Source organism: Hemitrygon akajei, chromosome 15 (genome assembly GCF_048418815.1).
Source record: "Hemitrygon akajei chromosome 15, sHemAka1.3, whole genome shotgun sequence".
NCBI lineage: Eukaryota > Metazoa > Chordata > Chondrichthyes > Myliobatiformes > Dasyatidae > Hemitrygon > Hemitrygon akajei.
The window spans coordinates 63,289,434-63,303,037 of NC_133138.1; the positions used below are offsets into that span (position 1 = coordinate 63,289,434).

The following is a 13,604-nucleotide window of genomic DNA, read 5'->3' on the forward strand; positions in this document are numbered from 1 at the left end:
ACTATAACAGGATCAGTGAAAGATCTATCAGAGCACAGAAAACAAACTGCAAATGCAAATACAAATAGCAATAAATAATGAGAACATGAGATATAGAGTTCTTAAAATGAGATCATTGAGGACATGGGAACATCTCAATGGATGGGCAAGAGTAGTTATATCCCCTTTTGTTCAAGATCCTGATGGTTGAGGGGTAGTAACTGTTATTGAACCTTGTGGTGCGAATTCTGAGGCTCTTGTACCTTCTACTTGATGGCAGCAGCAAGAAAAGAAAATGGCTTGGGTGGTGGGGATCTCTGATGATAGATGCTGCTTTCCTACGACAGTGTTTCATCTCGATGTGCTCAATGGTTGGGAGGGCTTTACCCATGAGGTACTGGGCCGAAGCCACTACCTTTTGTAGGATTTTCCACTCAAAGGCATTGGTGTTCCCATATAAGGCTGTGGTGCAGCCAGTCAGTACTCTCTCCACTACACATCTATAGAAATTTGTCAAAGTTTTAGATCTCATACCAAATCTCTGCAGACTCTGAAGGAAGTAGAGGCACTGCTGTGCTTTCTGTGCAATTGCATTTACACACCGGGTTCAGGACAGATCCTCTGAAATAGTAACACCCAGGAATTTAAAATTGCTAACCCTCTCCACCTCTGATGAGGATTGGCTCATGGACCTCTGGTTTCCCTCTACTGAAGTCTACAATCAGTTCTTTGGTCTTGCTGACAGAGAGTTAGAGGCTGTTGTTACGATACCACTCAGCAAAATTTTCTTTTTTTTTGTAATTTATTTTTTTATTGAAGTTCATCAAACAAACATTTCCATATGATGTATTTCAGACATTGTACATATATATCACAGAATCTCCACAAAGTATTTATCTAGGGTATACACTTATAGAAAAGAGTGGAAAGAAAAAAACAAGCAAAAGGAAAGAACTATGTACAAGTAGGGAGTGATCTTTTTTTTAAAAAACAACATTCATTGATTTGTGAGAATAAAATCAAGCCTACGAGGCATTATGTAGTTAAACCATTTTTCCCAGTATGAATCAAATTGTTCCAGCTTATGATTAACAGATGCTGTTATCTTCTCCATTTTGTAAATGTCCATTGTAATTTCCATCCATGTATTTAAAGTTGTTCTCTCCTGTGATAACCATTTCCTAGTAAGAGTCTTTTTACCAGCCACCAACAGTATATTCATTAAATATTTATCTCTTTTCAACCATTTTGAGTATATATCCAAAATATATGGTCTTACTCCCCAAGGGTATTTCACATTTAAAGATGTCTTGTAGGGCATTGTTTATCCCCCTCCAATAGTTTTTGATAACAGGGCAGTCCCAAGAAATATGATAATGATTTGCATTTTGATTTCCACAATTTCTCCAGCAAACAGGGAGGTTACTATCATCATGGGATTTCTGAGAGGGTGTAATAAAATATCTTATCAAGTTTTTCTATCCAAACTCCCTCCATTTCTGTGAACTGGTACACTTTCATTGATACCTCCATATTGTTGTCCATTCTTCCTCAGATATAATTATCCCTCCTTCCTTCTCCTATTTTGTTTTAATGTGTGAAGTCGAATCTGTTATAAGATTTGACAACCCCTTAAACATGCTTGAAATGATTCTACTACCATTATCTGAATTATATGCTTTTCTAAAGAGCTCTATCAAGCAGATATTTGCCTTGGTTACATTTTTAAGCGTCTTATTAACATATTGTTGCATCTGTAAATACCAATAAAAATCTTGTTTTTCTAATAAGTGTTACTCTATAAGCATTTCAAAACTGAACAGTGTTCCTTCTTTCATTATGTTGCAAAGAACTGTTATTCCTTTAACTGTCCAGTCCTTAAATCTAGCATCCAATTTATTTGGTGTAAAATCCGAGTCATATGCACACCATTTAAGAATTGCAATATCTCCCTCTAGATTATATTCTTTTATAGTAGTTTTCCATATTTTAAGAGTCAATTTCACCCATGGGTTATCAATAGTATTTATGTACCTTTGCAGGTTGTTATTATTGAGAAATATACCTGATATAATCATTATATATACCTGAACTATAATCACTATGTATTAGCTATTTACTATACTATGTAATCACTTCTAGGTACTGAAAATTAATATGTATTATTTTACTAGGCACATTTTGCTATGTGTTGTTTTCACTAGATACTTTGTACTCTCTTAGCTGCATATTATGGCACTTACAGTACACCTGCTTGTTTTGCAACACTATTAGCTGCGATGTATCCCATGTATTACACTCAGCCTTTGTTTAGTACGAGATAACGGTGGCGGACAGGATGCTGCGAGCAGGAATGTAATGTGAGGGAGGTTGTCTGGAAAACATAATCTTGGCCACGAATAAGGCCCCAATGCGAACGGGTGAAAAACAATGGTGACGTACCGCGGGCTAGGCAAGAGCGATTAATTAATTCATATATAGATGATATGCAACTAAAAATTGATTGGGTATGCTGATGAAAACGAAATGTAACTGAGATAAGAAATTACTATAAAGAATGCTGTACACCGGAGCTCGGTGGGCTTTCGGTGACAAGTTCATTGATTGCCTCAGCCTTTGTTTGCAAATAAAGGTTTAATTTTCTTGAAGAATTGTCTGTGTCTCCAAGTCATTTCAAGTAACCACGACAAAATTGGCGACCGCGAGCAGGGTCGGAAAGAGACCCGCAGAAAAGAAACGGCAGATTGGGGATGCCTCCCAGTCCTCTAGGGACCCCCATAAGGCTAACAGAATTAAGGGTGCACCCAAACAAAAGGTAAGCGCCTTTTGCGACAATTTGGACTAAGAATTCTGTTGGCTTTGGGGAGGTCTTGGAGTCTCAGAAGTGTGGAACCACTGCCGAAGGGTCTCTCCGGTCCAAAGAATCTGGCAGAATTGGGGGTTAACAGAGGAGGCTCAGAGGATTGATCAAGAACACTGCAGTGAGGGTAAGTACAGATAAGTTAATAAGAAGTTAAGAAAAATTCCACGTGGTGTTGGTAAATCCCTGTGGATACCGCTTCGCACAGAGCGAAGGGCTGCACGGGCAGGGTAAGGAAAAGTAGAGTAAATCCCTGTGGATACCGCTTCGCACAGAGCGAAGGGCTGCACGGGCAGGGCAAGGAAAAGTAGAGTAAATCCCTGTGGATACCGCTTTGCACAGAGCGAAGGGCTGCACGGGCAGGGTAAGGAAAAATAGAATAGAATTAGAGTAGAAAATCCTCGTGGATACCGCCTTAAGAGATAAGGGTCTGAACAGACGAGGTGCAAAGAGCAAGTTCTGTGGGTACCGCTCTGAATAGAGGTCTGCACCGGCAGAACAGAATAGACTAGGCATAGAATTAGAGTAAATAATATTATCTAAACAAACTGTGAATCTCTGAAATACCTTAAAAAGAGAGAATAACATGACAGGTGAAGGAACGGCAGTAGACATTCTGAGCAAAACATTCCCGTTAATTAAATATGAAATCACAAAAACTTCAGAAAAATGGGAAAAAAGAACCAAAAACCTGGTCACAAAGTGGCCAAGAGAAGGAACATTTGATGTAAGTTTGTGCAAAGAAATGGAGGGACTACCGTAGATTCCGGATTTTAAGCCGCTACTTTTTTCCCACATTTTGAACAGCTTTGAACACTGCGGCCTATAATCCAGAGCGGCTAATACATGGTTTTTTTTCATGCCGCCTCGTAAACATTTTGCCTCATAACAGTAGACCAATAAAATTGATGAGTAGTTCACAGAGGTCCAATGAAATTGTACGATAAATCAAGCGCACTTTCACAATTAAATTATTGTAAATCAGTCATTTGTACTCACCCTCATCAACATGGAAAACACTCGAAGAAAAGCATTGTGCTGCCTTTATGGCAGTTATTTAGTTTATAATATTTTCGCTTAGTAATTCATTTTCTAGTTAAAGTTAGAAGAGTTTTAACTATATTTGTTTTCTGTACTACATCGCGGGATGCTATGACGTCACACCCGGTTTCGCGGTGTCTTGTGGGAAAATGCCGGTTTGCGATGAAACGGGACGGAGGGAGGGAGCGCATTACGCGAGCGGCTTTGGATCTGAGCGAACGCTGCTTTTAAGTTAAAGGTGATCAATAACTTTTCCTGGTAGGCTGCAATATATATATTTTTTACCAGTCGTTAGGAGATATTGGAATGTTGTTCAGTAAAGAAGTATATGCAACGTATATTTAAAAGTAGCTGCGTACGGGCACGGTTCGAAAAAAAGCATTTGCAATATGTATTTGTTTTTGTTACCATATGGATTTAATTAAAAGTTAAAAAAATCCTCACGTGTAATATCTTTCTGTGTAAATATCTCATATTACAACGTGGGACACCTGCGGCCGAAAATCCGGTGCGGCCTAAAATCCGGTGCGGCCTAAAATCCGGTGCGGCCTTTACAATTAAAAAATTGATTTTATTTCTAAAATTAGAGCCAGCGGCTTTTAATCAGGTGCGCTCTGTAGTCCGGAATCTACGGTAATTAAAAAATTACAAACCAAAAGATAAATCTAAGAAAAGTGGGCAAAAAAGAGAATGAGAAATGGAAGTGCTAAAACTCTTCAGAACGGAGGGAGAAAGGCTGAGGAGGACAGGTAGAATATTGATTACAAGCGAGGAAGACACTAAGGTGCTGGAGAAAGCACCTTAGTGCTTAGAAAGAGAGAGAGAGGAGGGTACGGTGAGAAGCTGGCTTCAGCTCCGCACCCGGATGCAAAAGAAACAGAAAAACCCCCTCCCGATAATGAGGAAGGAACCCCTAAGCAGTGCCCCCTGCTGATGGGAACAGTAAACATGCAGGGAGAGTTCCAAGTTTGGGATAATGAGGAGGAAAAAACAATACAAGAAGGAAAAAAGCGGCGATATAGAACGAGATAGAGGGAGAAAAGATAAAGGTAGAACAGGAAAGAAGGAAGATGGAAAGAGTAGTGGAAAGGCTACAGCAGCTGAGAGAGAAGAGGGAATATGAGGAGTATCGGTTATACTGTAGAGACAGACAGACTAGAAGAGAACAGGAATCATCTAGACAGCAAGAATGGAGTGAGTTGAGAGGAAGTTGGAGGAACGTAGGGTACGAGAGTTTGGAGGAAATACGAGAGAGACGGAAAGGCAGATATTGGAGATGGAAGAGGGGACTAGAGTGGAGAAGGAGCAAGGAAGAAGGTATACCCCAGGAAGGTATGAGTGGCAGCCAGTAGTACTAGGGCCAGCAATAGATAAAGAACCAAGTGAGGAAGGAAGCTTGATTACATGGAACGGGGAGAAGGAAATGCTGCCACTGCTGGTAAAGGGATCAGGACAAGTACAGTATATCCCTTGGGGATCCCAGGACCTGGAAGGGCTGAAAAATACTCTGCCTAGACTGCACGAGGGGGCAGGAAAGTGGATTAGAGCCTTTGAGGAGGAAACAACGGGACGATTGTTGGCTATGGGAGATTTGAAGGCACTGCTGATAAGATTGATGGGAACTTCCAAGTTGAAAGAACTGATGGAAATGGCTGGCTTGCAGAATGTGGACAGCCCACAGACTGATGGGGCCAATTTTGATCCAGTGTATCAGAGGGTATGGCAGGCCCTCAGGAAGCTTTATCCACCCAGAGTAGACCCCAAAGCCTTAGAGGGGGAACTACTGGGAGACACTGAAAACCCAGCAGCCTATGTAGAAAACCAGTTGAAAAGGTGGAGACTGGAGACTGAGCAAGAGGTGGAAAATAACTTGTTTCTGAACTCACTGTTCCGACAGAGCATTTTGGATGCAATGCCTCCGCAGGTCAAGTCTAAATTGGAGGAGGTGGTTGGGCTGTCATCACTGACCCCACGAGCATTCAGTGATCACGTAGTCCACGCAGTGGAGAAATATCGGAGAGACAAACGAAAGCTGGCTGAGCAGCAAGAAGAGGTGCAGCGAAAGCTATTGCAAATGCAGCTCGAAGAACTGAAAAAGAAGGACAAAGGCAAAAGCAAAAAGATGCTGCCAGCCACCACTAGTGTGAGTACAGCCATTACACCATTAGATGGAGGAACCGGTCATTCTGTCAGTCAAGGGCCAGAAAACCCCATGCCAATAATGAATGTCTTCGGCGGAGCATTTCCACAGATGCCCTATTGGGGAAAGAGTAGAGTTAAGCAACAGCCCAGACAGGACTGGAACTCCCAAGGAGGGGGACAGAGGAGTTATGGGCAGAGAGGATTAGTGAGGAGACAGGGGGAAAGAGAGATAGAAAGATTGTGCTGGGGATGCAACTAGCCTGGACACATGAAGAGAGACTGCCCATTTAAACCATGGCCTGTCTCGTATCAGCAGGAGCCGATGGCAAGGGAGCCACAGTTTGGCCACATGCCGGCTCCTGGGAGTCCGAGCGGACCTGTAAACCCCTATGCAAGGTATTAGGGGTGCCCCGAGAACTCGAGTGGGAAGGGACATTACCCAATGATAACGAGGGAGGCAGAGGAGGAACCTATGGTTCAGGTTATGTTAGAAGGGCAACTGACACCAATGATGATAGATACTGGAGCCACGTACACTTGCGTACAGCCACAGTATGCCCTTTACCTTCCCATGTCAGGAAAGTTTATTAAGACGGTATGGGTTCTCGGGGAAAACACAGTTGACACAGTGCATGGCTCCAGTGCATTTGAAAATGGGAAATAAAGGAATTGTCTTACCAGTACTAGTATCTAAAGGAACTCCGATTAATTTGTTAGGCAGAGATACTTTATTGAAACTGGAATTAAAATTAGAATGCACCAGAAATGGGTTAAGTGTGGAAGGAGCAGGGGCTCAATTAATAGTGCGAGAAGATAAGAGAGCCAATGTTTTTTGGATAGGGGACATAGAAGATCAGATCTGGGATACCTGGGAAAAGTGGAAACAGGGTGTGCAGGCCATATTACCTGAGGCTGTAGCGCCCATATCTGAGTTACATTGTACTGTAATTTTCGATGAGGCTCAGAATAAGGAGATAGAGAGGAGGTGGAACATGAGGACAGATATTCGATAACACCTAAAAGGGGAAGCCATAGTAATTGGGAAGCAGGGGGCAGCCCTGCAAGTCAGGTGGAATACCTTCTTGAAGGAATGGTACAGGATGCCAGAAGCTGTACCCCACATAACCCTGCTGGTAAATGAGGGATACCAGTCTAAAGACTTAGGACCCCTGGTAAAGCAGGTAAGCACCGTAACGGTTTGGAGAAAGGTTATGCCTGAGGTATGGATATCCGGAGACAACAACTACATTAAGATAGGGGTAAACATAGATGTGACAGGAACTATGAAGGAAGTTGAAGTAACTCCTCAGCCACACATGCCGTTGTTGGGGAAGGCAAGGGGTCGGCAGAAAAATAAAATATTGGACAAATTGCCATCTATTCTGTGGTCGCAACATGACACAGACGTGGGGAAAATAGAAACAGCCAGTCTGGTGGAGGTAAGGTTAAAGAAAGGAGCAGTTCCACCTAGGAGACCACAATATCCCTTAAGACCGGAAGCAGAGGAAGGTATAGCGTCGACAATACAGGGACTGTTAGGGGCAGGAGTGCTTAAGAGAGTAAACAGCCCCTGCAATACTCTGCTGTTGCCTGTCCCAAAAGCGGACAGGTCTAAATGGAGACTGGTGCATGACTTACGAGCAGTGAATGAGGTAGTGGAGGATTTGGCAGCAGTGGTCCCGAATCCACACACACTGCTGACTAACATCCCGCCAGAAGCAAGCTACTTTTCAGTAATTGATTTGTGTTCGGCTTTCTTCAGCATTCCCCTAGCCGAACAGTGTCAGTATTTGTTTGTATTTACCTACATACAGAGGCAACCAGTACACCTACACTAGAATGCCACAAGGATTTAAGCATTCACCACATGTTTTTAATAAAGTATTGAAGGAAGATTTGGATGGCATTTCGCTGGAAAGTACACTGATACAGTATGTGGATGATTTGTTGATTAGCTCTGAAAGTGAAGAGCAGTGTGAACGGGATGCTGTGATACTTTTAGAGAAACTGGCGTATGGAGGGCATAAAGTATCTAAGAAAAAGCTGCAATTTTGTAAGCAGCAGGTGGAATATTTAGGAAGGATGGTATCTAAAGGCGTAAAGGCAGTAGCGCCGAGTCAGATTGAGGTGATAACGAATGCTCCAAAGCCCCAAACAGTAGGGCAGATGATGACGTTTTTGGGAATGACAGGATATAGCTCAGATTGGATAGGAGAATATGCTGAGATTGTGGCACCTTTGAGAAAGATAATGAAAGAAGCAGGACATACAAATTTGAAGAACGGCTTACAGTGGAATGGAGAGGCGGAGATAGCTTTCAATACTATTAAGCAGGAATTGCAGTCAGCACCAGCATTAGCTTTGCCTGACTACGAGAAGGTTTTTCATTTGTATGTATCCAACTGACAGGAGGGTTATGTCACAGCGGTTCTAACACAAGAGACAGGCACAGGAAAAGCAAAGCAGCCAGGAAAGCGTCTGGGTGTACATCAGTTATTATTGCACCCCAGGTAAGCCTAGAGCCGGAACCCATGATAGAGGACCTGGTTGAAATGCAAGGTAGGGCAACTTTGGCAGAACAGACAATGTGGAGGTGACGCGGGGGGGGCGGGGGCCAAGCAGAACTCAGAAGGCCTGTGGAGCACAGAGGATGGTTTGTGGGTAGCCCCTACTCCTTTATTGACTATCCTAATTTCAGAAGCACATGGAGTGGACCATTGTGCAAGGGGGGAAGTAATAAGGAAAATAAAAAAGGATGGTTTCTGGTCGCCTTATTTACAGGCTTCGGTAGACTATATTTTAGCACAGTGTGAGGTTTGTGCACAGAATAATGTTCGAAGGGGGATTGCAACCCCAATAGGTCACATACCCGTGCCTGAAGGACCATTTCGACATCTGGTGATCGACTACGTAGATATGATAAAGACGGTAAGAGGGAAAAGATACATTCTGGTGGTAATTGACAGGTTCAGCAGATGGGTAGAGGCAATACCCTCGAAGGATCAAGGGGCAGGAACAGTGGTAAAGTTCCTGACAAATGAAGTGATCCCAAGGTTTGGAATACCTACGGAAATCAGCTCGGACAATGGTTCGGCCTTCATCCAAAAGGTGGTCAAATTGGTATTACAAGTACTGAGAATAAAACAAAGGTTTGGATGTGTGTACCACCCACAGTCACAGGGCATGGTGGAAAGAATCAATGGCACTCTGAAGGCCAAACTAAACAAAATTTGTGCAGACACTAAACTTAATTGGGTCGATGTTTTACCGTTAGCATTGATGAGTTACTGCATGCAAACTAATCGAGTGACATGCCTGACACCGCATGAGATGCTCACTGGGAAGCTATCATACCTGTGATAGGAGTAAGCAAAAATGTTGAATGGATAAATTATATATACTACAATCAACAGAGATTCATCAACTACACCGATGATGCGCTGGAGGCCTTAGGGCAACAGCTGGATGCAACTAGCAGGATGGCGTGGCAAAACAGACAGGTACTGGATTGGCTATTAGCAGAAAAAGGGGGTGTGTGTGTAATGTTTGGAGAACAATGCTGCACTTTCATACCGAACAATACTAGCCCAGAAGGGTCTTTCACCAGAGCAATGAATAAATTAAAGGATCTGCGGAAGGAGGTCAAACAGAATGCAGGATTTGGGCATCAGTGATTTGATTGGTTAGAAAGCAAACTAGGGGGATGGGGTGTGTGGCTGATTAAATTGGCAATGACTGCAGGCATTGTGCTGATAAGTTGTGCATTTATTCTGTGCTGTTTTTCTTCCATGTCTCAAGACTTTGATAATGCGTGAGGCAGCAAAACAATTCCCGATGCTCCTGGAAATTGTTGAATCTGACCCCAGACAAGGGGAAAAACCGATGACGTACTGTTACAGTCTGCACGATGCATCAAGCGGACTGGAAGGTGTTAATAATGTGGACACTAGTCTGTAAGGGTGTCTGAGTCTTTTTTCCTGTCTCAGCTACGGAGGGACAGGTTTTTGGCTCAACAGCCTAGGATAACAGAGAGAGATCATTTTGAGCTCCGAGTATGGAAATTGTAGTTGACCCAAATTTGGGATTAAAATGCTGGACTTTATTTTGGCTTTGGTGCACGGCCTCTGAGTGTTCTCTTTCTGTGGGAGACTCTGTGGGTCTCAAAGGGGGGATTATATTGAGAAATATACCTGATATAATCATTATATATACCTGAACTATAATCACTATGTATTAGCTATTTACTATACTATGTAATCACTTCTAGGTACCGAATATTAATATGTATTATTTTACTAGGCACATTTTGCTATGTGTTGTTTTCACTAGATACTTTGTACTCTCTTAGCTGCATATTATGGCACTTACAGTACTCCTGCTTGTTTTGCAACACTATTAGCTGCGATGTATCCCATGTATTACACTCAGCCTTTGTTTAGTACGAGATAACGGTGGCGGACAGGATGCTGCGAGCAGGAATATACTGTGAGGGAGGTTGTCTGAAAAACATAATCTTGGCCACGAATAAGGCCCCAATGCGAACGGGTGAAAAACAATGGTGACGTACCGCGGGCTAGGCAAGAGCGATTAATTAATTCATATATAGATGATATGCAACTAAAAATTGATTGGGTATGCTAATAAAACCGAAATGTAACTGAGATAAGAAATTACTATAAAGAATGCTGTACAACGGAGCTCGGTGGGCTTTCGGTGACAAGTTCGTTGACTGCCTCAGCCTTTGTTTGCAAATAAAGGTTTAATTTTCTAGAAGAATTGTCTGTGTCTCCAAGTCATTTCAAGTAACCACGACAAAATCAGCCAAAATTGCTTGTATGGGGATGGGAAGTACCCACTCCTCAATGTTTTTCCATTGAGTGTCATATGATAGGTTGCACCAACATATCACAGCTCTCAACTGTGCTGCAAAATAATAATCTCCAAGAGAAGGTAGGCCCCATCCCCCCTTTTCCTTTGCTAATTGCAAAGTTTTGAGACGAACTCTAGGCCTTTTACCCTGCCAAATATACCTTGATAACATCTTGTTCCATTCATTGAATTGATTTTGATTAATCTCTATTGGTAGGGTCTGAAAGAGATATAACAGTCTGGGCAGTATATTCATTTTAATAGACTCAATCCTTGAACTGAGACTGAAAAAAGGAATCAGGCTCCATCTTGCCACATCTTCCTTAATTTTTTTATATAAAGGCTGATAATTACATTCTGATAATTTTGCCAAATCTTTTGGCATAATGATGCCCAAATATTTGAAAGACTCTGTGTGCCATGCCCAGGGATATCGACTTTCAATTTCTCATGGTGGGCTATAGTAATATGAAAGTAATTGGGTTTTATCTATGTTGATCTAGTATCCTGATAATTGACCATATTGTTCAAAGGATTGCATCAATTTAGTTAAAGAGTATGTTGGTTGCCCTAGATAGATCAAAATGTCATCCGCATAACAAGCCAATTTATGCTCTGTCCCTTTAATAGTAATTCCCCGATATCTTCATTTTGTCTGATGTATTGAGCTAATGGTTCCAGATAAAACGCGAAGAGTAGTGGTGACCATGCACAACCCTGTCTCGTGCCCCTTTCTAGGGTAACACTATTTTATAAATATCCATTGATTTTAATCCTAGCAGTAGGATTGTCATATAGTGTCTGTATAGTTTTAATAATTGTGTCATGGAAACCGAATCTATGTAAAATTCTGGAAAGAAAATTCCAGTTAACCGAATCAAATGCTTTTTCAGCTTCCACGCTTATCACTATTGCTTCGATTTTTTTTTGGTATATGATCCATAATGTGAAGTGTCCTTCGTATATTGTCTTGAGTCTGCCGTTGTCGTATAAACCCTGCCTGATCATTATGTATCAGTATGGGTAGAAACTCCTCTAATCGTTTGGCCATGATGGAGATAAATAATCTATAATCTACATTAAGAATGGATATTGGTCTAAATGACCCGCATTCTATTTTATCCTCCCCTTCTTTCGGTATAGCTGAGATTATCGCTTCCTTCCAACTGGGTGGCATTTGTGCCTTTTTTAGAGCCCAGTTCAGTGTGGGGGAGTAAAACAGGAATTAATTCATTTTTAAATTCTTTGTACCACTCTGCTGTATACCCATCTGACCCTGGTGACTTGCTTAATTTAAGCCTACTAATTGCAGCTTTAAATTCAACTTCAGTTATGTCAGCAGTCATCGTTCTACTTTGTTCTTCGTTTAAAGTGGGTAACTCTAGAGAATTCAAGAAGGTGTCAGTTTGGGTTATGCTTCCCCCTGGAACTTTGGAATATAGCATTTTGTAAAACACTTCAAAAGCTTCTTGAATTTCACTTAGCTTATTTTTTTCTAATCATTTTCGTTCTTGGGTCCTTAATTCTATGAATTGTATTTTCTGCTATCTTTTTGTTCAATTTCCACGCCAGTATTTTCATAGACTTTGATCCACTTTCAGAATGTCTGTTTCAGAAAAATTAAATTTTTCCTGATTTCTTGCATAGCCAAACTATTAATTTCATTCCTAATTTTTTTAATTGCCCCAATGTATCCTGTGCCAAATTCAATTTGTGTTTTTTCTCTAGTTCCTTCAGCCTATTTTGTAATTCCTCTAATGTTTTATTCCATATCTTTTTTCTTATATGAACATATCGCTATAATTTTCCCTCTTAGGACAGCCTTCAGAGTATCCCATAAAATGGGAGGTGAATCCTCTCCATTATCATTAAATTCTAAATAGAGACCAATTTCTTTTTTAATTTGTTCCTTAAAGTACGGATCATTGAGTAGACTTGAATTTAGTTTCCAAATAGTATTCTTTGGTTGTAGGTCAAAATCAACAGATAAATATATAGCAAACATGAGGAAATCTGCGGATGCTTTAAATTCAAACAACAACACACACAAAATGCTGGTGGAACACAGCAGGCCAGGCAGCATCTATAAGGAGAAGCACTGTTGATGTTTCAGGCCGAGAGCCTTCATCAGATAAATATATAGGTGCATGGTCACTTACATCTATTGTCCCAATTCCACAAGTGTTTATTTTGTCTTTGTCTTTTCCAAATGTTATGTAATAGTCTATTCTTGTATGTATGGAATGTGGAGCAGAATAATGAGTGTAATCCCTTCTGTCAGGGAAAAGGTCCCTCCATATATCAATTCAACAAACATCCTCAAAAAGTGTATTAACTTTCTTATGCAAAGATTTTGTTTCATAGGTTTTTCTATTGGAAGAGTCCAAGTTTGGTTGTATTTGTAAATTTAAGTCTCCCCCACATATTAGGAGACCTTCTGTTTCCGTTACCATAATATCAGTAATTTTCTGAAAGAAACCAATATCACTTCCCAGGGGGTGCGTATATATTCAATAGAGTAACTGAATTGCCATCTATATTCCCCCTTACCAGAATATATCTGCCTTCTTTATCTTCCATTTCGAATACTTTTTCAAAATTTAGCTTACTTGAGATAAGAATAGCAACTCCTCTCCTATGTCCTGATTTATATGAGGAGAAAAACAGATTAGTGAAGCCCATTCTCTTTAGTTTTTTATGCTCATTATCACTT

General features: G+C 41.2%; 1 protein-coding gene and 1 long non-coding RNA gene across 2 annotated transcripts in view; one reads left to right on the forward strand and one right to left on the reverse strand.

Annotated features, from left to right (window-relative positions):
- The window catches only part of LOC140739410 (uncharacterized), a 972,090-nt gene that overhangs the window by 827,522 nt on the left and 130,964 nt on the right, over positions 1-13,604 (reverse strand). The window lies entirely within an intron of this gene.
- Positions 5,529-10,825, forward strand: LOC140739534 (uncharacterized). The gene is made up of 3 exons (XM_073067934.1): positions 5,529-6,023; positions 9,436-9,522; positions 9,821-10,825. Exons 1-3 carry the CDS (start codon positions 5,529-5,531, stop codon positions 9,977-9,979), a joined length of 741 nt encoding a protein of 246 aa, XP_072924035.1. The 3' UTR covers positions 9,980-10,825.

What these genes read in the sequence shown, in the direction of transcription:
- LOC140739534 (XM_073067934.1), top strand. Translation starts at nt 5,529, where the DNA reads ATGGCTGGCTTGCAGAATGTGGACAGCCCACAGACTGATGGGGCCAAT. An exon ending in TGCTGCCAGCCACCACTAGT is followed by an intron (nt 6,024 to 9,435) that starts GTGAGTACAGCC and finishes TACAATCAACAG; the next exon opens with AGATTCATCAACTACACCGA. An exon ending in TGGCGTGGCAAAACAGACAG is followed by an intron (nt 9,523 to 9,820) that starts GTACTGGATTGG and finishes CCATGTCTCAAG; the next exon opens with ACTTTGATAATGCGTGAGGC.